The sequence below is a fragment of the Symphalangus syndactylus genome, chromosome 20, assembly GCF_028878055.3.
Source record: "Symphalangus syndactylus isolate Jambi chromosome 20, NHGRI_mSymSyn1-v2.1_pri, whole genome shotgun sequence".
NCBI classification, from domain to species: domain Eukaryota; kingdom Metazoa; phylum Chordata; class Mammalia; order Primates; family Hylobatidae; genus Symphalangus; species Symphalangus syndactylus.
Window position 1 is genome coordinate 16038189 of NC_072442.2, and position 26528 is coordinate 16064716.

The window sequence follows — 26528 nt, forward strand, 5'->3', positions numbered from 1 at the left end:
GATCATCTCATTTGTATTATTTTTACACAGAAAACTAGTTTTACACAGAAATCCTACTGTTTAGTTTGCATTTTTCCCAATAATACTGAATATTTTCAAAAACACGATTTTACCTGTCTATAAAATATACCATTGCATGGTACACTGTAATTTATTCAGCTATAACTGTATTGTTAAATATTTTTAAACATCTGCTTGTTTTCTCTTCGGAATATACTCCTCAAAGTGACATTACAGGTTTAAAGGATATAGACATTTTAAAACTACTACAAAATTGTCCTTCAAAAAGGTTAAACCAACTTACATATCTACCTACAGAATCAGAACCTGTCTGTTTCACTGGGCCTTTGCAAACCACACTTAAATGTTTAAGTAAAACTTTATATAAAGCATACTTGGCGCACACATAAAAGGCAACTGTTTCATAACCTGAAGACAGTCTTTTAAGCTGAGGATCCAGACTTTCAGGAAGTATATCTGGCTCTTAGGAAAGAAGAAGCCTAAATAATCTGGGCTCCATGTCCCTACACCAGTAGAAGAGCTCTATTTCTCTGTTATTTACACAGAGGTTCTGCCTTGGACTTTGAAAAATGAGTTCTCTTGCCTTAAAACTGCATCAAAATCAGAGTTCTAAATCATTGATTTGATGTATATAATACTATTGTTTAAGAAGGTAGAAAAATATTTGGCATATATTTTTGAATATACTGAATATACTTTAGAAAGCATTCCAACAAAAATGGTTTTTAAAATGTAGCTTTTAAAGGCAAATACTTAGTTGTCCAAAATGACTCTATCCCTGAGAGTTTAAAAAAGCCCATATTTGACTATACAAACCTCCATTTTATTATAGTAACACAAATATAATTTCTATTTAACAAATAACCTTTGCACAGAAAACACTGCTGCCAACTGGCATACATTTTTAAGCTATTGAACAACAAAGAATGAGTAAGTCACCTTTTTCTATGTTCAATTTAGATATAGTTCCACTTGGAAGTAAGGGAATTCATGAAGCCTGACCAAAAAAAGTCCATTGACAAAGAAGTAACTGTATTTCATATGGATCAAACTGTCAGGCAAAATCTGAGTAGCAAATCATAAAAAACCTTCTTGCAGGCATTTTTACTTTGTTTTTGCACAGATCACCTTTGAACAGTAATTTAAAAATTAATTTGGTTGATATAAATGTCATTTTTATGGTATACAATGAAAAACACAGAAATACACCATGTTCCACACATAGCTGAAATACTTAAATGAAAATCAAAGAGTTCTTTTAGAGAACCACAAGAAAAAAGGAAATTATCATTGTTATTATTTTACCTGTGGGCTGCAGAAGTGAAGCAGGTGGGCGAGGCTGTAAGCCCCACAAATTTTCTATACTGCTCCGGTCCTTAAGGTCCAACAAATGTATTAAAATTAATGGATCAATGTCTAGTAAACTACTGGTAGCAGCAGAGCATAAATGTGTTCTTCTTGATATTCTACTACTGGAACCCACATAACCATGGCTACTACCTGCAAAAGAGGTGCAGAAAATGATATATATCTGTACAAATTTAGCTATACGTAAATGAAAAAATGAACTGGTTAACATTATACGAATACTTGTCTATGGACCTATCTCTTAGGAGTTCAGGGTCATGATAAGAAGCAGAAAGAAGGAACCAGACGGTTGTACACTAGCACAGTGATTGAGTGGTGGCCTCATTAGTACTTAGAATTCAGAAGCAAGCATCAACCCCATCCTGAGCCCTAGAAAAAAACAGATGACAATGTGTACGATGTGCACAATTGGGGGGATGAGAGGTGAGGGTGAGGAGAAGGAGATTATATCCCATGACCACCTGGTTTTAGATAAAAGAAGACAAATTCCCATAGTATAACAGATTACAAAGAATGAGACACCAAAATAGGAATCTCCTCCAAGTCTCTGGACAGTAAAATGTATAGGTCATGACAGTTTGGTAGACTTTTTCTACTTTGATTAAATAATGGGGTACAATTTGAAGTTTTTGGACTGTCATGTTAATGACTGATGCATATTACAGACATCTGTAAGCAGATATTATGCCTATACCCCTATATTGGACTATGCTCTTTAAGCCAAGAAAAGCATCTGACTTTTCTCTAGCACCTAGTATAATGCATAGCAAATACCAGATATGGAAATGTTGCTTAAAACTGACCTTCTTCAATAAAGCTGTTTAAATATATTTTAAAGAGATAGAATATTTTTTAAAAATGCTACATGCAGGAAAGTAGATAATATAAAATATTAAAAAGTCAGGTTCTGACTACCCATGAGTATTTCAGAGAGATCCAGCAGGATATAACTTAGGAGGAAAGTTCCACTATTCAGAAGCTTCAAGCCAATTAATAATTTATGCTTTTCACATCCTCATGTTCTCACTGTCTCCCACTTCTACCTCCTCTTCTAAGGATTATTATCTCACTGACAGTTTTTCTTCCCAGCCTCTGTATTACTGCAATTCCTATTAAATAACAGAAAACGATTTCCCCTTCACATTGAAAACTGTTCGTTTTGTTTTGAGACACAGTCTCACTGTTGCCCAGGCTGGAGTGTAGTGGCCCGATCTCCACTCACGGCAACCTCCGCCTCCTGGGTTCAAGCAATTTTCCTGCCTCAGCCTTCCGTAGCGGGGACTACAGGCATGTGCCACCACTCCTGTATTTTCCGTAGAGACGGGGTTTCACCGTGTTAGGATGGTCTGGATCTCCTGACCTAGTGACCCGCCTGCCTCAGCCTCCCAAAGTGCTGGGATTACAGGCGTGCGCCACCACGCCCAGCTGAAAACTGTTTTTACCTCTTTTCTTTTACTAAGGAATTCCCAAATTGGGTTGTATGTCAGTCAGCTGAAGGAGTTTTTAAAATTACATCCTAGATATACTGAATAAGAATACTGGGGTGAGAGGCTGGGTGCAGTAGCTCACGCCTGTTACCCCAGAACTTTGGGAGGCCAAGGTGTGCAGATCACCTGAGATGAAGAGTTCAAGACCAGCCTTGCCAACATGGTGAAACCAAAATACAAAAGAATAGCCAGGTGTGGTGGCAGGCACCTGTAATCCCAGCTACTCAGGAGGCTGAGGCAGGAGAACTGCTTGAACCTGGGAGGCAGAGGTTACAGTGAGCCAAGATCACACCACCGCGCTCTAGTCTGGTTAACAGAGTGAGGCTCCATCTCAAAAAAATAAAAAAAAATAGGATATGGGGGTGAGATCCAGGACATTTTCCCAAAAAGCTACTCAGATTGTTCTTATGTATAGTAAGCCCAGTAGCCCAGTGAATGGAGTCTATTGCCCTAATATCTGGTTCTCCTTTAAAAATGGAAGTTGCTCATTCTTCCATGTTAAAGGCACTTACATTAGAGAAAGCAGTGTCTCCTGTTTCGCACTGCTTTTTCAGGCCATTATTCTCACTACTGAACAAAAACTGCTTTTTTTTTTTTTTTTCTGTGGGTATGACCTTTGGCTACTCCCCTTTCAAATGTTCCCACCTTTCTTTTCTGTTTTTTTGAGATGGAGTCTCACCTCCCAGGTTGAAGCGATTCTCCTGCCTCAGCCTCCCTAGCAGCTGGGATTACAGGCATGCGGCACCATGCCCGGCTAATTTTGTATTTTTAGTAGAGATGGGGTTTCTCCATGTTAGTTAGGCTGGCCTTAGAACTCCCGACCTCAGGTGATCGGCCTGCCTCGGCCTCCCAAAGTGCTGGGATTACATGCAGGAGCCATGGTACCCGGCCTATGTTCCCACCTTTCTACCCACTATCACATTTCCCCCAGACATCAAAGACTTTGGGTTGGCATCTATTTCAGTTTCTCTCTTTCCAAGCTATTCTGTGTGTCTCATATATAAATGTACAGCCCAATGAATGCTCACAAAGTGATCACACCTAGATGAAGAAATAGATTATCAGTACCCCAGAACACCCTCCTATGCCTCCTAAAATTGCTCACTACTCCTACTCTATAAAAGTAACCTTCATCCTAACTTAAATTACAGATAGGTTTTGCCTGTTTTGTATTTGTATAAAAGTAGTAACAGAGTATGCTCTTATACTCTTCTTCTTTGGTCAACATTATTCATGAGATTCATCTATATGGCTGTATATAGGAGTATCTTATTCACTTTCTTTTAAAATATTTTTCTTTCTTTTTTTTTTTTGAGACAAAGTCTTGCTTTGTCACCCAGGCTGGAGTACAGTGGCGCAATCTTGGCTCACCGCAACTTCCACTTCCCAGTTTCAAACGATTCTTGTGCCTCAGCCTCCTGAGTAGCTGGGATTACAGGCGTGCGCCATTGCACCAAGCTAATTTTTTCTACTTTTAGTAGAAATGAGGTTTCGCCATGTTGGCCAGGCTGGTCTTGAACTCCTGGCCTCAAGTGATCCACATGCCTCAGCCTCCCAAGTGCTGGGATTAGAGACATGAGCCACTGCCTCATTTTCATTATTACTGTGCAGCATCCATTTATGAATATATCCAATTTATTTCTCTATTCTATTGGAAAACAATTTGGGTTGCTTCTAGCTTTTGGCTATTAAGAATAAAGCTATGCAGCCAGGCGCGGTGGCTCACGCCTATAATCCCAGCACTTTCAGAGGCCGAGGCAGGTGGATCACGAGGTCAGGAGTTCAAGACCAGCCTGGCCACAATGGTGAAACCCCGTCTCTACTAAAAATACAAAAATTAGCCGGCCGTGGTGGAGGGCGCCTGTAATCCCAGCTACTCGGGAGGCTGAGGCAGAATTGCTTGAACCCAGGAGGCAGAGGTTGCAGTGAGCTGAGATCGCGCCACTGCATTCCAGCCTGGGCGACAGAGCGAGATTCAAAAAACAAAAACAAAAAAAACCACAAAAACTATGCTTCTGAAGTTCACGTAGAAAAAAAAAACCTCGTAAAAAGACACACGGATCAGTGACAGGTTCTTCTTCATTTGTGCCAAGCCATATGGATCTTGCTAAAATGTTACACTTATATACTTGAGTTCATTACAGCATACTGCCTGTATGCATTATCATGACACTCAAGGCCCTATTATAGTCTAGTCTCAAACTACCTTTCCAGAATATTCTACATTTTCACACCCTTTACTTTTTTATAAATTACATACTGATATTTACCATCACAAAATCTTGTAATGATCAGTGCTGGATTTTCATTTAAAAAGTATGCTCATTCATTTTTCTAACATCTGTGGGCCAGGTGCAATAGCTCACGCCTGTAATCCCAACACTTTGGGAGGCTGAGGCAGGAGGATTAATTGAGGCCAGGAGTTGGAGACCAGCCAGGGCAAGAGAGCAAGACTCCGTCTCTAAAAAAAATAATTAATTGGGTGTGGTAGCATCTGCAGATGTCTTCTTATGAGAACTGCTTTTAGTTTATTCAGTTATTTGAAGTTAAATGAAAGACAATTTATGTTAAAAAAATTTGTGCTAAAAAGGTTGTAAGTATCATTCTAATCCAGATTATTGGCTCATTGAATCCAGTGAGTAGGAAAAATCTAGTCTGTATTTGCTGGGGCTGTGTGTGTGTGTGTGTGTGTGCATGCGTGCGTGTTTTAAGAGACAGGGTCTTGCTCTGTCACCCAGGCTGGAGTACAGTGGCAGAATCATGGCTCACTGTACCCTCGAACTCCTAGGCTCAAGCGATCCTACTGCCACAGTCTCCCAAGCAGCCAGGACTACAGCCACTTGAGTCAATAAATATTTCTTGTTTCAAGCTATCTCCTTATTTAATATGGTCTATAAAATAAGATTATTAAGTAAACATTTAACTTTATACCTAGCTTTTATATAAGCCCAACCATCTCCTTTTTAACGCGTAACTTAACATCGTAATTCTTTAGATGACATAACTCTTTAGACAATTGTGTAGTTCTAAAACATTAACCAGGCCAGGCGTGGTAGCTCACATCTGTAATCCCAGCACTTTGGGAGGCTGAAGCAGGTGGATCACTTGAGGTCAGGAGTTTGAGACCAGCCTGGCCAGCATGGTGAAACCCCATCTCTACTAAAAATACAAAAAAGTTAGCTCAGAATAGTGGTGCATGCCTGTAGTCCCAACTACCTGGGAGGCTGAGGTAGGAGAATGGCTTGAACCCGGGAGGCGGAGGTTGCAGCGAGCTGAGATTGTGCCATTGCACTCCAGCCTGGGCAACAGAGCAAGACTCCATCTCAAAAAACAAAACAAAACAAAAACAAAAAACACATAAACCATTCGAGGTTTGAAATGGACCTTCATAATAAGCACATAAAAAAAAGCATTTCCACACTCTGCCCAGTGTCACCCCGATCTAGCTTTTTCATTGCCTTGGTTTAAAAAGCTTTTTATTGGCCGGTTGCAGTGGCTCACACCTGTAATCCCAGTACTTCGGGAGGCTGAGGAGGGCGGATCATGAGGTCAGGAGATCGAGACCATCCTGGCTAACACTGTGAAACCCTGTCTCTACTCAAAATGCAAAAAATTAGCTGGGCGTGGTGGCGGGCGTCTGTAGTCCCAGCTACTTGGGAGGCTGAGGCAGGAGAATGGGGTGAACCTGGGAGGCAGAGCTTGCAGTGAGCCAAGATCATGCTACTGCACTCCAGCCTGGGCAACAGAGCAAGACTCCGTCTCAAAAAAAAAAAAAAAAGTTTTTTTTTTTAATTTTAGTATAGTTTTAGGTTTACAGGAAAGGTAAAAATACAGAGCATTCCTCTACAACCCAGACCCAATTTCCCCAATGTTACCTTTCATTACTATGGTATATTTGTCACAACTAATGAACCAATACTGATATTATTAACTAAATCCTATACTTTATTGAGATTTTAGTAGTTTTCCCCTAATGTTCTTTTTCTGTTCCAGAGTCTCACCTAGAGTATCGAAATACATTTAGTTGCTCCTGTCTTTTTAGACTCTTCTGGTCTATGACAGTCTCTCAGACTTTCCTTATGTCTGAAAAGTATGTCAAATATTTTGTAGAATGTTCCTCAGTTAAGGGTATGATTTTTTCCCTCATGATTAGGTTGTGTTTGTGGGTTTTTAGGGGGAAGATACTACAGATATAAAGTGCCATTCTCAACATATCAACATGACTTATCACTTACAATACTGTCAACATGCTATCAACATGACCTATCACTTACAATACTAAATTTAATCACCTGGGTAGTAATGTTTGCCAAGTTTCTCTACTTCAAAGTCGTTTCCCCCTTTTGAAACTGTACTATTCAGAAGCAAGTAACTAAGCATAGCCTACATCTAAGGGGTAGAAGTTATATTTCATCTCCTTGAGAAGGGAGTATTTAAATAATTTGGAATTCTTTTGTATGTACATTGTCATATTCTAGCTAATTGTTCATAAATCTACTCACCCATAGGTTATAAATTAGTGTTGTATGTTCCAGGTAGGCATGATATTTAACAAATTTCTGTCAAATATATTAATTTCCCAAAGCATATAATAAAAATAAACTGGTTCATTATTATGTCTTCAACATCTAGAATACCGTGCCTGGATTATAACAGAATATTCAGAATTATAACGTAGGCTCCATAAAAACAGGGATATCTTGTTATTCAATATTGTATCTCTAGATAGTAAAACTGTACACAGTTCAAGTACTCAGTAAATATTTGATGAATATATAATTCAAAATGTAAACTCTTCTTTACCCTAAGTGTATATAAATGTTATATACAAGAATTTCTCTACCACACAGTTTAAGAAAGGAAAGAATGGACCTAACTAAAAGAAAACACACAAGGCTGAAAAGTCAGTCAGTCAGTAAGACCTAATGCCATACCAGACAAGGATTAAGTCACACGCTTCTTATACTTAAAGAATAAACTACATTCTAACTGCAACAGGATTTCTTCTTTTTTCTAGAAGCTAGGCAAGCACTGGCCTCAAGCAATATTGAAACAATTGCAGCTTACTGACTGCCAGATGCTGACTCACTCACTTCCTGTTCCACAAGCCGTAACTATAGCTTTGACTGGACAACAGACTGATTTCAGTAACTTTCTCCTGGTAAGAGTCGCCAACCATGGACTGGTTCTGGCCCGTATACAGAGGCTGAGCATTGAGTGCCTTCGTGTCCTCGGCTTTACCTTTTGACAACAGGGCCTAATTGTAATGCATTTAAATTGTTCAGTCCCCACTCCAAAGTAAACATGAAATGCATGTAACATGCATGTTTGTCTACTATGCATGCGTGTGTTTCCCTTTTCATGATATTCATAGCCCCTGCTATAGCCTGCTGAATTGATTTAGTTGTGCTTGGCCAACTTATTCAGCATCAATTCCTATGTTACCCTTCCCTCCTGCAAAGTGCCTGCTTTTAGTCTTTGCCAGAGGTTACACTTCCCAGACTGTCAGGATGGCCAGTCTTTTCTTTTTTTTTGAGATGGAGTCTCGCTCCATCGCCCAGGCTGGAGTGCAGTGGTGTGATCTCGGCTCACGGCAAGCTCCGCCTCCCAGGTTCACGCCATTCTCCTGCCTCAGCCTCCCGAGTAGCTGGGACTGCAGGTGCCCGCCACTACACCCGACTAATTTTTGTATTTTTAGTAGAGACAGGGTTCCACCATGTTAGCCAGGATGGTCTCGATCTCCTGACCTCATGATCCGCCCACGTCGGCCTCCCAAAGTGCTGGGATTACGGGTGTGAACCACACCTGGCCCAGGATGGCCAGTCTTTATAAGAATTAAAGCTCTTCTCTCCAAATTTGTAGATCTTGTGATTCTTTGAAGTTCCTCCTGACTAAAGAATGACACAAAGGAATGACAGAAGGCTAAGGAAACAAACAGGAATCCAGACATAAAGGAATTTATGTGCCATGTTAACAAGTTTGGACTTTATCCTATAATAAATATAATCCTTTAAGAGTTTTTAAGTAGAGAAATAACATGATTAGGTATTATTTTTCATTATTTTTATTTCTTTTTTTTGAGACAGGGTCTCACTCTGTTGCCCAGGCTGGAGTACAGTGGTGCTATCTCAGCTTACTGCAGGTTCCGCTTCCTGGGCTCAGGTGATCCTCCCACCTCAGCCTCCCAAATAGCTGGGACCACAGGCAGCAATTTAGCCACCACATCTGGCTAATTTTTTTGTATTTTTTGTAGAGACAAGGTTTCACCACGTTGCCCAGGCTGGTCTCAAACTCCTGGACTCAAGCGATGCATCCACATCAGCCTCCCAAAGTGCTGAGATTACAGGTGTGAGTCACCAAGACTGGCAGAGAAGTAACATGATTAGATATTAATCCGAAAGAAAAAAACACCCTCATTCTGAATCCATGCTGTAAAAATACAACGGAGGGGAACAATAATAAATACAAGGAACCCAGGTGAAAGACTGCTGTGAAAGACAGAGGCCTAGACTAGGAATGGCAAAGGAGTGGGAGTACCAAATGATTTTATGCATGATCTAGGACACAGAACCAACAGATCTTGGTAATACACTAAAGGTAAAGTTTTAGGGAGAGGAAGAAGTAAAGAACGTATAGTACTATCAGTCAGGGTGGCTACTGCTGACAGGCAGGCTGGCAGATGAAAAGACAGTAATTTGTGTCTGGGAGGTGCTGAATCACACACCAAGACATGGGTTTGGAAATTATTGGAAAGACAAAGGCTAAAGAAAGAATCTGAAGAGTAATCAGCATATAGACAGTAACTGAAATACAGATGTGGACAAGATTACCCAGGATTAAAGTCAGGAGTAGAAAGAACATAGGGCTTAGGTTGGAGTTGAAATGGTGAGGACTAGTATTTAAGAAGTCTTTAGTTATCTAAGCATATTAAGAATATGCCAGTGTTCATACTGAGGAGTAAAACAGAACCAGTAGAAAGCTAACTTTTAATTACTCTAGCCAAGATTCACTACTTAATTAAATAGATCCGAGAACACACAAAAAAGTACTCATTATATAAGTCGGTTCTTCCCAGGAGAAGCAGTGTAGTTGGGGAGAAAAATGCTGGGTCCACAAACCCAGGACAATCTGGGGTTCTAGTCTGGTTGTACTAACAACCAGCTATATGACCAGGTAAATAAAAACTATAAAATGAGCTCTTTAAGATCCTTTGTAAGTCTAAGAGTCAATGATTCCATTGAGATCATTCTATAGTCTAGCAAGATATACAAATAAGACTTTATATCAGAAAGAATGGTATAAAATATGAGCATGGGATGAAGACAAATCTGGGGATTCAATTACTCTCATTTACTAAATTGTTAAAAGTTGGCAAGCTGCTTTAATTTCTCTATGCATTCATCAGTGAATGTATCACACAGAATCTTATTAATATAAGGTACATAAAGTGCTTCTCACAGTGCCTGATACATAAGAACATTTTTCAAATGTTAGCTATTGTTTTAAATATCTTTAGTAATAAACTCTAAAAAATCCATATTATAAGATATAGCACTTCCAACACCATGAACCATGTACAAGCAGTGGCTACCACTTATTTAAAATATAATACGGTCAGAGAAGAGCAGAGAGAAAACAGAATGGCTTGGAGGCAGTGGAGTGACCTCATTACCTGCGGGTCCTGCAGCAGCTGCATCTTCCATGAGTTCTCCCTCTTCTAATTCCATGTTGTTATATTCCACATCATTTTCTCCAGACCTAAGAATATACAAAATCCATCATTTATATAGAGTGATACAATAAACGTTGTTTTTCACACCTCAATAAATTTTATGATATGCACAGATTTTTCTGTGAAATAAGATATTTCTAAATATAAAAAGGAGAAAAGATTTTTGTCATTAGCCAAATTTAAGTAGTGTTAATGTTACTGTTTAAACAACCTTTAAAAAATATCGGCCGGGCACGGTGGCTCATGCCTGTAATCCCAGCACTTTGGGAGGCTGAGGCGGGCGGATCACGAGGTCAGGAGATCGAGACCATCCTGGCTAACAAGGTGAAACCCTGTCCCTAACTAAAAATACAAAAAATGAGCTGGGCATGGTGGCAGGCGCCTGTAGTCCCAGCTACTCAGGAGGCTGAATCAGGAGAATGGCGTGAACCCGGGAGGCGCAGCTTGCAGTGAGCCAAGATTGCGCCGCTGCACTCCAGCCTGGGCAACAGAGTGAGACTCCATCTCAAAAAAAAAAAAAAAAATTCAGCCAGTTCTTCTTAGAAAGCTAAGAAAAAAAGGAATTAAAAAAATATATATATCGAGGCCGGGCGCAGTGGCTCATGCCTGAACTCCCAGCACTTTGGGAGGCTAAGATGGGCAGATCACCTAAGGTCAGGATTTCGAGACCAGCCTGGCCAACATGGCAAAACCCTGTCTCTCCTAAAAAATACAAAAATTAGCTGGGCATTGTGATGGGCACCTGTAATCCCAGCTCCTCGGGAGGCTAAGGCAGGAGAATCGGTTGAACCCGGGAGGTGGAGGTTGTAGTGAGCCAAGATTGCACTACTGCACTCCAGCCTGGACGACAGAGTGAGACTCTGTCTCAAGAAGGACAGGACAGGACAGGAAAGGAAAGGAAGATTAAAAAAAGAACTGTGTCAGGCAAAAAACAGAAATAAATGAAACACTAAAAAAATCTAAGAACCACTGTTAGAAGAGATTAATCTCTTCTATTTAGTGTTAGAAACACTAATAAATCTAAGAACCACTGTTAGAAGAAATTACAGCTTCAGAGAACTGGTAGCTTAATGGAAATAAATTAGGCTTAAAACACTACATTTTAACGTCCAAAAAAAGCCCAAATTACTGTATGTGACTAAATACTATTTTTCAAAAATAGTATTTCAGAAAAGAGGGTATTACTTCCTACTAGGCCATGCAAAGTCTCTCATATTAAAAAACACTATTACTTTATTTTAAACAACATACTACTTGAAACAGTACCAATCAATGACAGTCTTGGATATTTAAGGAAATCTCAAGATAAGCACCCAGCTTGACAATGTAAGGAGCTCTGTAGATCTGTTCTTTAGTCAAACTGGTGACAATTATTTTAAAAATGACCACTTAACGACTCTGGAAATGGTCTCAAGGGCACACAGCAAATGAAGAAACATCTACTCAAAAAAATCTATAAAAACTGGGTAAGACAAGTGTGCATCTGCATTTGAACCAAGACCACTCCACTTCCTAACTTGGTATTACAGAAATTCCACTCCAGACTGGTGCAGTGAAGAACACAGGCCTCCCACTTCCCAAGCTTCCAAGAGGAGGGCTATATTCCTAGGAGTGGCAAGATATCAGCATTTCTCATTCTGCCCCCAGCTACCTATTGCTGATGCTATAGTACAGGCACACATGGCCAAGATGTGGAGACTCCCTTCTTCTGCTGAGACCCACTTGTGGAATAGATGCTCTACTTGGATGCAGCATGATGAGAATACTGGGGCCTAGATCATCCCTGCCCCAGCTTATTCATAAGGTGGAGGTCCCAAGCCTGAAAAGGAAAGAACTAAGGCTACTGTCCCCAACATCCAGTTAGCTCAGCTTCTAAAGTAAGAGATGTACACTTCTATCCTCACTCCAACTTCAAAGCTTTGGCTCAGAGATTTTACCTATGGGGAGAAGCAGAGACACATACCACACTCAGAGAAACATACAATACTATTAAGAGCATCAACAAAATATAGTTGGCCTTCTATATCTGTGGGCTCTGCATCTGTGCATTCAACCAACTGTGGATCAAAAATATTTTTTAAGGCCTGGTGTGGTGGTTCATGCCTGTAATCCCAGCACTTTGGGAAGCCGAGGCTGGAGGACTGCTTGAGCCTAGGAGTTTGGGGCCAGCCTAGAACATATTAAGGCAACAAAGTGAAACCCTGTCTCTACAAAATATTTAAAAATTAGCCAGGTGTGTTGGCATGCAGCTGTAGTCCTAGCTACTTGGAAAACTGAGGTGGGAGGATCACTTGAGCCCAGGAGGTAGAGGTTGCAGTGAGCCATCATCACGAGACCACTGCACTCCAGCTTGGGTGACAGGGCAAGACCCTGTCTCAAAAAACAAAGCCAGCTGGGCGTGGTGGCTCACCTAAGGCCAGGAGTTCGAAACCAGCCTGGCCAACATGGCAAAACCCTGTCTCTACCAAAACTACAAAAAATTAGTCGGGCATAGTGGCAGGCGTGATAATCCCAGCTACTCAGGAGGCTGAGGCAGGGGAACCGCTTGAACCCAGGAGACGGAGGCTGCAGTGAGCTGAGATTGTGCCACTGCACTCCAGCCTGGGTGTCAAGAGCGAAACTCCGTCTCAAAAAAAAATAAATAAAACAAAACAAAACAAAGTCATGCATAGACCTTTTCCCCTTGTCATTATTCTGTATACAATAGAGTATAACAACTACTTACATAGCATTTACATTGTATTAGGTATTATAAGTAATCTAGAGATGATTTAAAGTATAGGGGAGGATGTGCATATGTTACATGCAACTACTCTGCCATTTTATATAAGATACTTGAGCAGCCTCAGATTTTAGTATCCAAGGGGGGGGTCCTAGAACCAATACCGCAAGGATACTGAGGGACAACTGTACTAGCAAACACAATCCAGCAACATATAAAAAGAATCATGAGCCGAGTGTGATGATGCACACCAGTAGTCCTAGCTACTAGGGAGGCTGAGGCAGGTGGATCACTTGAGGCCAGAGTTCAAGGTTACAGGGAGCTATAATCATGCCACCGTACTCCAGCCTGGCCACAAAGCAAGATTCTCTTAGGAAAAAAAAAAAAATTGCTGGGTGCAGTGGCTCAAGCCTGTAATCCCAGCACTTTGGGAGGCCGAGGCAGGCAGATCACGAGGTCAGGAGATTGAGATCATCCTGGCTAACACGGTGAAACCCCATCTCTATTAAAAATACAGAAAAAAATTAGCCAGGCGAGGTGGTGGGCACCTGTAGTCCCAGCTACTTAGGAGACTGAGGCAGGAGAATGGTGTGAATCCAGAAGGCGGAGCTTGCAGTGAGCGGATATTGTGCCATTGCACTCCAGCCTGGGCGACAGAGCGAGACTCCGTCTCAAAGAAAAAAAAAGAAAAAAAAAATTACAGCTGGGTGAAGTGGATCACACTTGTAATTCCAGCACTTTGGGAGGCCAAGACAGGTGGATCACGAGGTCAGGTGTTTGAGACCAGCCTGGCCAACATAGTGAAACCTCGTCTCTACTAAAAATACAAAAAATTAGCTGGGTGTGGTGGTGGGTGCCTGTAATCCCAGCTACTCGGGAGGCTGAGGCAGGAGAATCGCCTGAACCCAGGAGGCAGAGGTTGCAGTGAGCCGAGATCATGCCAATGCACTTAAGCCCAGGTGACAGTGCGAGACCCCGTCTCAAAAAAAAAAGAAAAAAGAAAAAAAATTACACACTATGACCAAGTGGGATGTGTCCCAGGAATGTAAGCTTGGTTTAAAAATCCAAAAATCACCAGGTGCAGTGGCTCACACCTGTAATCCCAGCACTTTGGGAGGCTGAGGTGGGCAGATCACCTGAAGTCAGGAGTTCAAGACCAGCCTGGCCAACATGGTGAAACTCTGTCTCCACTAAAAATACAAAAAAATAGCCAGGTGTGGTGGTGCGTGCCTGTAATCTTTGCTACTTGGGAGCTGACGTGGAAGGATCACTTGAACCCAGGAGATGGAGGTTGCAGTGAGCCAAGATCACGACACTGCATGCCAGCCTGGGTGACAGAGCAAGACTCCATCTCAAAAAAAAACTATCCACATTAATGAAATTCATTAATTAGTTCATCAATTAATAGGGCAGAAGGGAAAGCTCTTCCTTAAATTGCAAATGAATGAGTAAGAAATAAAGGAATTAGAAAAACACCACTTGGCAATCAACACAGTAACCTTGTTCAAGCAACACTCATCAAGGGGTGTCAAAATTCATAGGAAAAAGTAGGATGAAAAATAGGTATTTACAGTCCCATACATAAGATACTTATTAAGTATAAAGGAAAAAGTACTAATTTTGGAGTGAATAAACCTGGCAGATGCTACCTCAACTAAGTGATCAAAATTAACCACAAGTAATGGGACACACTGACATCATGCTCCACTCCCGTATGATGCAGTGAAAACAATACATTATCATTTCTGTAGTATCCCTGCCAAAAGTATGTAACCTCTATCTAATCATGAGGAAACTTCAGACTAATCCAAATTAAGGGACTTTCTACAAAATAAACTATTCTGTATTTCTCAAAAAGTATTAGTCATGAAAAACAATTTTTTTTTTGAGACAGTGTCTCACTCTGTCGCCCAGGCTGGAGTGCAGTGGCGTGATCTTAGCTCACTGCAAGCTCCGCCTTGTGGGTTCACGCCATTCTCCTGCTTCAGCCTCCCAAGTAGCTGGGACTACAGGTGCCTGCCACCACGCTTGGCTAATTTCTTTTTGTATTTTTAGTAGAGACGGGGTTTCACCGTGTTAGCCAGGATGGTCTGGATCTCCTGACCTCGTGATCCGCCCGCCTCGGCCTCCCAAAGTGCTGGGATTACAGGCATGAGCCACCGTGCCCGGCTGAAAAACAAATTTTTAAAAAAGTAACCCAGATTGAAGATAACTAAATCGATTTAACAACTAAATGCAACATGATCCTGACAAAGGACATTACTGGCAAATTTTTAGAAGGTTACAGTATTACATCAATGTTAATTTCCAGATTTTGATAACTATTCTATAGTTATATAAGAATACCTTTGTTTTTAGAAAAGTACACAATGAGAAGTATATTCAATCTCAAGTGTTTCAGAAAAAAATTATATACAGAGAAACATAAAGCAAAATAGGGAATGAATCTGTTTGAAGGAAATATGGAATTCTGAACTTTTCTTAAGTATAAAATAATTTCAAAATTCAAATTTAAAAGTTAAAACAAAAACAAAAATTACTGGCTAAGAGCCCAGAGATTAGAGGGAGAAAACTGGCTATTGATTCATATCTTTCAAAAAAGTGCTGAATATCCCTACTTTTAAGTGTGAGTTAGTTAATATGCTTCTAATAATTACCACTTAAATGCTTTACAGTAGTAAAGTGGGATACTCACATAGTTTCTTCATCAATATCATTTTCTTCTGTATTACTTGTTGCTGTGGAACTAGCAGAGGAACTGCTGCCATCGAGCTGATTTACTTCATCCTCATAAACAAGATCCAGATCCAGATCTCCATCTGAAAGCTCGTGCTAGATCAATGCCAAGAAAACAAGATGTCTATTCCAAATGTTTCTACTCAGTTGATCACCCCATCCAGCCCATAAAGCAAGCACCAAAGAATAATACAGTTATCAAAAATCTATTTTCTGCTCCTGTGCCTCAGCTGCTGAGCCCTGTAGAGAAAAATCACACAACCACACTGACTGGTATCATTTTACTAACTTATGCGTGCCGCCTTCAGCTGGGCCCTCAGCGTGACCAGAATCCTTCACATATTCCACATCAGCTTCCTGACAGAGTAATGTTTCAAACCATCACTCCTCAATTCTACCTAATTTTACCATTATCAAGGTCATTAATTAACACTGTCACCTATCTGCACAGAAAAAAAACACCCACCATTAAGCAAAAACTTCCCCAACTTTCAACTGCCTTACCTGCAAACTCCACCCTTCCTTTAACTCAGTTTATCAAAGGTTAACTGCTTCACCTGACTGCTCCATTCCAAACCCTATTATCTCTAGTTTATCAAAGCACTTAATCTGTGTATTCTCTCAATCCACTGGGTCCTTCATTTTAACTTAAAACTGAAGTCTCTCATCTTAAAAATTACTACAAAAAAACTGTCTATGCATCCCTTCTTATGTAAAAATATCAACTACTTCCTGAATTCCTATTCTGGATTCTGGCTGTTGTTTAGCTGGGATATAACCTGGCTATCTACCGAATCCTAAATCATTCTACCTACATAAGTAATGATAAGGCATGTACTAGTTTCGGTGAATGAAAATAGAACACCATTTTTTTTCTTTTTTCTTTGAGATGGAGTCTTCCTCTGTCTCCCAGGCTGGAGTGCAGTGGCACAATCTTGGCTCACTGCAACCTCTGCCTCCCAGGTTCAAGTGATTCTCCTACCTCAGCCTCCCGAGTAGCTGGGATTACAGGTAAACACCATCACACCGAGCTAATTTTTGTATTTTTAGTAGAGACAAGGTTTTGCCATGTTGGCCAGGGTGGTCTCGAACTCCTGACCTCATGTGATCCACCCACCTTGGCCTACCAAAGTGCTGGGATTACAGGCGTGAGCCACCGCACCTGGCCAGGACACATTTTTAAAATCCACAATGTATGGTAGTTTAGTTTTTAAAATGTACATCACAGTTTGTTTTATACAATATATTGTTTCTTTCACAACCTTGAAATGCTTGGATTCAACAACTTCTGACTTATTAACATTTACATAAGGGCATACATACATTATTAACGGAAATCAATGGACAATATTTTTAGCCTACTATTTCAGCACATAGTATGTTAAAAGCCATGATTCTACTGTTTTTTTTATCAAACACAAAAATCTAAAACTGGCCTCATGATTACATGATAATCTTCATTCTGAATCTTCTCCTCATCTTCTTCATCCTCTTTGACCTCTCTTATAGAAGCTGTAGTAGGACCACCCTCGAGAAGCATGTCAGAGCATGCAGACTTCTTAGCTCGTGTCTCTGGAGCATCATCATTTTGGGGGCTAAGATGGTTATCTGGTGGTGACAAATCTCTTGACTTCTGAGTTCGAGACAGCTCAATAGTAAGTCTCTTTTAAAACAAGAAAAGCACAAATATTAGCCACAGCTCACCGGCGCAGTAAAAGATGTCTCAACTGAAAAAAAAATGCATCCAGATGTTCCTAAAACCATTTCTTTCTTTCCTTATTTATTTTTTGAGAATGGTCTCACTCTGTTGCCCAGGCTGAAGTGTAGCAGTGCCATCATAGCTCACTGCAAGCCTTGAACTACTGGGCTCAAGCGATCCTACTGCCTCAGCCTCTCAAGTGACTGGGACTGGAGGTGTGTGCCACCATGCTTGGCTAATTTCATTTTTATTTATTTTTAGAGACAGTATCTTGCTATGTTGCTCAAGCTGGTTTTGAACCCCTGGACTCAAATGATCCTCCGCCCTCAGCCTCCCAACATGCTGGGATTACACGAATGAGCCACCTCACTTGGCACCATTTCTTAAACCACTTCTCTGAATCTCTACTGCCTTTTGTTTATAAAAAAAATTGATGACAAAGATAAACTGCCCCATTCATGCTCATCCTTTTTCTTTCATACCCAGCCTAAGCTAAACATACAGTTAGCGAACAGTATAGTGAATATAGGCAGTTTCAAATAGTACATTTAACATGAAAATCTCTGAAAGCATGTATTTATTCATATTTTCCTCCCTGACCTATTAACGACTTACAGCACTCCAAACCTCCTGCCACACCCTAACTTCCTAAGGGAAATGAAACATTCTTTAGTTTACCACTGTAAAATAAAAATTCATCAATTAATCTTCCCCAGTGCTCATTCAACAATAGTAAGAGTGCAAGATGGGACAACTTTTAATTGCGCTATAGCCTAGAATCCTCTAAATCCAAGACAACTTGTGGAAGAGAAACTAAGTCACTGACAGAAACACAAAGAGCTTATCTCAAACTACAGCCACACTGTTCAAAACAACTTTATGCAATGATGGAAATCCTCTAGATTTGCAGTAACCAATGCAAGCACTTGAAATGTGGCTACTGCAACTAAGGAACTAAATTTTTCATTTTAATTACGTTAAATTTACAGACCAGGCACAGTGGCTCACACCTGTAATCCCAGCACTTTGGGAGGCCAAGGCACGCAGACTGCTTGAGCCCAGGAGTTCAAGACCAGCTTGGGCAACACGGAGAAACCCATCTCCATAAAAAATACAAAAACTATCCATGACACATGCTTGTAATCCCAGCTACCTGGGAGGCTAAGGTGGGAGGATCACCTGAGCTTGGGAAGTTGAAGCTGAAGTTAGTAGAAATTGTGCCTGGCAACAAGAGTGAGTGCGACCCTGTCTCCAAAATAAAAAAAAATAAATAAAGTGGCCGGGTGCTGTGGCTCACGCCTGTAATCCCAGCACTTTGGGAAGCCGAGGTGGGCGGATCACGAGGTCAGGACATCGAGACCATCCTGACTAACACAGTGAAACCCCACCTCTACTAAAAATACAAAAAAATTAGCTGGGTGTGGTGGCGGGCGCCTGTAGTCCCAGCTACTTGGGAGGCTGAGGCAGGAGAATGGTGTGAACCTGGGAGGTGGAGCGTGCAGTGAGCCGAGATTGCGCCACTGCACTCCAGCCTGGGCAACAGAGCGAGACTCCATCTCAAAAAAAATAAAATAAAATAAAATAAAAATAAAGAAATAAATAAAGTAAAATAAAAATTTACATAGCCATATGTGGCTAGTGGCTACTAAACTGGACACTGCAGAACTGGTAAGGATGAGGAATAAGATAACTAGATTTTTTTTCTAATTACAAATTACAACATTACAAATAGCAATAAATATATAAAATCTAATTACAAATATAACAAGCCAAAAGGACAACAGGAAACACTAAAACAGAAATAGATATTTCCTTACCTCTTTAAGGTTGTTTATTTGTTGGATATAACTAGTCTGTGCAGCTTCCAACTGAGTAATGTACCAATGCTGGTCCCGGGATTTTTGAAAGAAAGTTGGTGAACGTACCTGAAACCTTAAAAGAATCGTGCCACATTAAAAAAAAAAATTCAAATGGTAAAATATTATCAGTCTAGCATTGAATTCTGCAATTTGGGTTAACTTGATTATAAGGCCAAAATTCACATAAACTTAGAGCTGTTAGTATTTGTTGTTTATAGATGTAGTCCACAGATTATGACACAAGGTTCTGAAAAGCCAGTTGTCCTCAAACTACCTTTCTAAAGAAATAACATTGTACATTGTAGTTAAGCTTCCCAAACTAACCTACTAAGGCATATTTATTATAATAATGTAACTAAAATACAATGATGAGCGTGAGTAGGGAAGAAGAGAGCCATATACTATGCAATTTCCTCCTATAAGGAGGAAGATAACTCTTATCCCTTTCTTCCCTAAATCAGGCCCTAGCAAAATACAAAGTTTTAAGTGCTGCTCTTTATATTTCTCTATTCCATCTCATGTTCCCATATTTCCTGCCCCTCAGAAAAAAATCACTTCCTGGGTCAACCACCCAGGATTGCTTTACTGTCCCCCAAGGAGTTACATGCTCTAAATAAACTACATCCTGAACCCTTCAAGATAGCAATCAAAACTGCCCTTATTACAATATGGCATTATTTCAGCTTAGGTTAGGAAAAAAAGTACTGCACCTACATAAAATCATATTAATATATAAATGACAGAATCTTAACCTATCCAGAGTTGTTTTAATTTAAAAAAAACTAATACTAAAGCAAACAAACCTCTACCTTTGTTACATAGCCTAACGTGACTATATTTACAGTGGAAAAAATTGCAGTGCATGTGTGAAGGTGTTTTTGAAGAAAGGAAAAACCACAAGGCAAGACTAATTTGGACATCTACATCTCTCTCATTCCTTCCAGCCCTTTTACCTGGCTACACAACGTTAGCTGTTCATTTTTTTCTAGGATTTTACAATTTAGTGTAAGAACCTACTGACCATTTAACAGTTATCTGGCAGTAGATATCTAGTTTTAGTCAAGAATACTAATTCAAGAAAGGACAGAACATAAACACTGACTATAAAACAACAGTCCTATTTAATGTTGGGATAGTCTTTATAGGTCAGAAGTTTTTGGGCATCATTATATGTTATAATCGGATGATCAAAATGAGAACTTGAGTATTTAAAAAAAAAGAGACAGAGATTGGTCGGGCACAGTGGCTCACACCTGTAATCCTAGCACTTTGGGAGGCCAAGGTGGGCAGATCACCTGAGGTCAGGAGTTCGAGACCAGCCTGGCCAACATGGTGAAACCCCGTCTCTACTAAAAGTACAAAAATTAGCCAGGTATGGTGGCGGGCGCCTGTAACCCCAGCTACTCAGGAGGCTGAGGCAGGAGAATCGCTTGAATCTGGGAGGCAAAGGTGGCAGTGAGCCAAGATCGCACCACTGCACTCCAGCCTGGGCAACAGAGCGAAACTCCGTCTCAAAAAATCAAATCAAATCAAATAAATCAAATCAAATCAAGAGATTAAAGTATGTTCTGAACTGAACCGAGTAGAGATGATTCACTCAACTGAGCAGAGACGATTCACAGTCTAGAAAGTACCCACTGGTAAGACATTAAAGTAAGACCATCTAAACACTATTATTTTCTTTGAATGATTTAAACCACTGGTTAACCCTGCACATTAGTTCTAATATTTTGCCATTAAAACAAAACCAAGCAGCAGGTAAAATGTCTTAACTTTCTGTTTTAATGAAAGAATGAAATATACATTCGTAGTTATAGAAAAGCCTTAAATAACTTTCTAATAAATACATATAAAATTCCACCAGAATCTTGAACTAAAAGGTTTAAAGTTTGAGCAATGTCTCATTAAATAAATAAATATAATAGGATAATGAGAAGCCCCCATCCAAGAACTTCATAGCAATTTACTTATGGTGCTACTATAGCATTATTTTATAATAAGAGAGTAGTAAATTCTGTTTTTATCTGCCAATTTCATCTTGAGTTCCCTGTGGACAAAAACCATGTCTATATTTTTCTTATTAGCAACTCAGTGTCAGGCATATGGTACAGACTCAATGTTGCTTAAAAAAAAAATGATGTCATAACAGGAATTTGTTTCTGTACTAATAAATAACGCTAATAAGGATGAAACTAGTGCTATAAGAAAATGGGTCTTTTATAGGTTGGTAAAATTGATGTTTGAATAATTTTGTAATTCTCTCTATGGCTGAAGCATGAAATAGCAATAAATTATTTCTCTTGGTGAATAGTTAAACCCCAGAAGTCTCAAAAGCTATACGAAGATAACTAAAATAATCCCTCCCCTCAAAAAACATGATTCCAGGCACAGTGGCATGCAGCTGTAATCCCACCTACTTGGGAAGTTGAGGCAGGAGATCACTTGAGCCCAAGAATTCTAGACTACTGGGCAATATAGCAAGACACTGACTCTAAACAAAACAATAACAAAAACATATCTTTTTCCCTACACTGAAAATCATTTCCCTTGTTAAACTTCTTTATACTTCCAGAAAAGCTACAGAAAACACGTAAGAGTAAATGCTGATATGATAGCAACTCATCTGTCCAGTATGCTCAAGAACAAAGAGCTCCAAATAAGGGAAATTCAGGAGTACATTAAATCACTCTCAAGAAAAAAATGTTTAAAATCGTTGTGATGAGAATTTTTAAACTGTTAAATACTCTGAAACTTCTCAGTTCAGAACATATTTTAATCTCTTTTTTTAAATATTCAAGTTCTCATTTTGATCATCAAATTATAACATCATGTAATGATACCCAAAAACCTTTTTTGTTTGTTTTTTTAAGATGGAGTTTCACTCTTGTCGCCCAGGCTGGAGTGCACTGGTGAACTCTCGGCTCACTGCAACATCTGCCTCCTGGACTCAAGCGATTCAACTGCCTCAGCTTCCCAAGTGGCTGGGATTACAAGTGCCCGCCACCACCACAAGTGCCCGCTAATTTTTGTATTTTTTAGTAGAGATGGGGTTTCACCATGTTGCCCAGGCTGATCTTGAACTCCTGACCTCAGTGATCCACCCACCTCAGCCTCCCAAAGTGCTGGGATTACAGGCGTGAGCCACGGCGCCCAGCCAATGCCCAAAAACTTCTGACCTGTAAAGACTACCCCACGTTAAACAGGGCTATTGTTTTTAGTTACTTTATTATTATTTTTGAGATAGGGTCTTGATATGTCACCCAGGCTGGGGTGCAGTGGCATAATCTCGGTTCACTGCAACCTCCACCCGCTGGGTTCAGGCGATTCTCCTGCTTTGGCCTCCTGAGTAGCTGGGATTACAAGCGTGTGCCACCACAGCCCGGCTAATTTTTGTATTTTTAGTAGAGATAGGATTTCACCATATTGGCCAGGCTGGTCTCAAACTCCTGACCCCAGGAGATCTGCCTGCTTCAGCCTCCCAAAGTGCTGGGATTACAGGCGTGAGCCACCACGCCTGGCTAAATAGGGCTGTTGTTTTAGTCAGTATTTATGTTCTATCCTTTCTTGTAAATACTACACCAACAACCAACAATAAAAATTGATGGTTTTGGCCAGACGTGGTCGCTCACGCCTATAATCCCAGCACTTTGGGAGGCCAAGGTGGGTGGATCACCTGAGGTAGGGAGTTCAAAACCAGCCTGATCAACACGGAGAAACCCCATCCCTACTAAAAGTACAAAATTAGCTGGGCGTAATGGCGCATGCCTGCAATCCCATCTACTCAGGAGGCTGAGGCAGGAGAATCACTTGAACCTGGGAGGCAAAGGTTGCAGGGACCAAGATCACACCATTGCACTCCAGCCTGGGCAACTAGAGAGAAACTCCGTCTCAAAAAAAAAAAAAAAAAAAAAAAAATTTGATGGTTTTCCCAAATACCACATGTTCTCATTTATTATTTAAGAACTAAATGGGCTGGGCACGGTGGCTGAGGCCTGTAATCCCAGCACTTTGGAGGCTGAGGCAGGCGGCTCAAGAGGTCAGGAGATCGAGACCATCCTGGCTAACACGGTGAAACCCCATCTCTACTAAAAATACAAAAACAAAATTAGCCAGATGCAGTGGCAGGCACCTGTAGTCCCAGCTACTCGGAGGGCTGAGGCAGGAGAATGGTGTGAATCCAGGAGGCAGAGCTTGCAGTGAGCCGAGATGTCACCTCTGGGCGACAGAGGGAGACTCCATCTCCAAAAAAAAAAAAAGGAGCTAAATGATGAGAACTCAAGGATATAACAAGGGGAAACAACAGACACTGGGGCCTACTTGAGGGTGGAGGGTGGGAGGAGGGAGAGCATCAGAAAAAATAACTATTGGGTACTAGGCTTAGTATATGGGTGATGAAATAATCCGTACACCAAATCACCATGATGTGAGTTTACCTGTATAACAAACCTACACATGTACCCCAAACTAAAATAAAAGTTTAAGAAAAAAGTAGAAAATTGCTGATTTTCATCAACTTTCATCTTGATTCTTCTACTTTTAATTTGCTGTTATTTACAAAGAACTGATAGTTGCTTTATAAAATTAAGTTGTAAAACCAGTCACTCAAATATAATATGCACTGTGAAGTGAAAAAAATCAGCACTTTATCCCTCACTATTCTTAGATTTCCAAATGGTGAGGTCACTAGAAGTTCAACAGATAGATGGAACATTACTATATTTACTGGAAATTGTAGTTTCCCACCCCCCCCAACTTTTTTTTTTCTTTTTAAAAAGATGGGGGTCTCATAATGTTTCCTAAGCTGGTCTCAAACTCCTGGGCCCAAGCCATCCTCCCATCTCAGCCTCCATAGTAGATGGAAACACCGGCGCACAACTGCACCCAGCTTATCTTTAATGGAATTGCTAACTAGATGTCAAAAAAAATGTTTGACTTTTTGACTACAAATTTTTTATTATTATCCACTTAAATAAAACAGTTAAGAAAGTGATAAGGTTATAGTTAGTATGAATTTCAATATTCATCTTTGTTAACCAAATGATCTTTGAAATATAGTTCTGATGATATTATTTACCCACAATAAAAACCACAACATCAAATTTTTCCTATTACCTTAAAATCACTGTATCATTTTGTGGATTCAAGTATCCTTCATTTGCAAGTAAGTCCAAACGGAAAAATCTATTATAGCCCCAGCATTCTCCAACTTCAAAGTCAGATGCAAATTCTCGAATGATATTTTTTGTAGGATCATTACAGGATTGGTGAACCATCTCTACACGATATTCATATCTAAAATTGAAAAACAGACCATTACTATACAGTTAAGTAAAAGACAAACTCATCTAAACATTAAGGTCACTAAGTAATTACCTGAGAAGAAATCTTATTGATATATGCAGTTACATTTTTTTTATCATTTATAAAAACAGCAGTATTTTGGGTTTTTTTTTTTTATTTTTTTGAGATGGAGTTTCACTCTTGTTGCCCAGGCTGGAGTGCAGTGGTGCAATTTCAGCTCACTGCATCCTCTGACTCCAGGTTCAAGTGATTCTCCTGCCTCGGCCTACAGAGTAGCTGGGATTACAGGGGTGTACCATGCTTGGCTAATTTTGTATTTTTAGTAGAGACGGGGGTTCATGTTGGCCAGGCTAGTCTCGAACTCCTGACCTCAGGTGATCCACCCACCTTGGCCTCCCAGTGTGCTGGGATTACAGGCGTGAGCCACCATGCCCGGCCAGAAAAAGAGCAGTATTTTTTTTTTTTTTTTTTTTGAGATGGAGTCTCACTCTGTCGCCCAGGCTAGAGGGCAGTGGCGGGGTCTCAGCTCACTGCAACCTCTACCCCCTAGTTCAAGTGATACTCCTGCCTCAGCCTACCAAGTAGCTGAGATTACAGGTGCACGCCACCGCGCCCAGCTAATTTTTTGTATTTTTAGTAGAGACAGGGTTTCATGTTGGCCAGGCTAGTATCAAACTCCTGACCTCAGATGATCCATCCTCCTTGGCATCGCAAAGGACTGGGATTACGGGCGTGAGCCACCGCGCCCAGCCAAAACAGCAGTATTTTGAACGAACTACCAAAACATGAATGGCACTAGGTCCTTTTTTCCTCGTAAAGATGTTTACCAATATATCAGGTATAAAACAACACCTCAAAAAATAAATAAATTTTGAATAAACAAGTAATTCAAAGTTGCTTTTGTTTTACTAATGCAATATTTCTTCCATATATTCACTACATATGTTTCCTCATACATAAATATTATTTCTTTATCCTTTGAGGTTTATCACCTTGCAATTTTAAAATATAAATTTTGAAATACTCTACTGTATTTTTCCAGTACAAGTGATAAGAAAACAAATTACTGTGTATTCAGAAAATCAAAGGCTATAAAATTTCCTAATAGAAAATAAGTATGCAACCATAAAAAAGAATGAGATTATGTTTTTTGTGCAACATGGATGGATGGAGCTGGAGGCTATTATCCTCAGCAAACTAACGCAGGAACAGAAAACCAAACACCACATGTTCTCACTTATATTGTGGGAGCTAAATGATGAGAACTTATGAACACAAAGAAAGAAATAACAGACACTGGGGTATAGTTGAGGGCAGAGGGTGGGAAAAAGGAGAGGAGCAGAAAAGGCAACTATTGGGTACTGGGCTTAATTCCCGGGTGATGAAATAATCTGTACAATGAACCCCCATGACATGAGTTTACCTATGTAACAAACCTTCATACGTAACACCAAACCTAAAGTAAAAGTTAAAAAGGAAAGAAAAAGGAAAAAGAAAATAAGTAGGCTGGACACAGTGGCTAACACCTGTAATCCCAGCACTTCAGGAGGCCGAGGTGGGCAGATCGCCTGAGCCCAGGAGTCTGAGACCAGCCGGGGCAACA

At 40.3% G+C, this 26528-nt stretch overlaps 1 protein-coding gene across 12 annotated transcripts in view; it reads right to left on the reverse strand.

The window, feature by feature from the left end:
- The window catches only part of TRIM37 (tripartite motif containing 37), a 117350-nt gene that overhangs the window by 41224 nt on the left and 49598 nt on the right, over positions 1 to 26528 (reverse strand). For all 12 annotated transcript variants that reach the window (XM_055258546.2, XM_063628500.1, XM_063628501.1 and 9 more), the window contains 6 exons: positions 24737 to 24916; positions 19583 to 19697; positions 17514 to 17729; positions 16026 to 16162; positions 10549 to 10634; positions 1327 to 1521 (listed from right to left, as the gene is read on the reverse strand). In XM_055258546.2, the coding sequence (XP_055114521.1) occupies positions 1327 to 1521; positions 10549 to 10634; positions 16026 to 16162; positions 17514 to 17729; positions 19583 to 19697; positions 24737 to 24916 (929 nt within the window). The remainder of the gene's footprint in view (positions 1 to 1326; positions 1522 to 10548; positions 10635 to 16025; positions 16163 to 17513; positions 17730 to 19582; positions 19698 to 24736; positions 24917 to 26528) is intronic.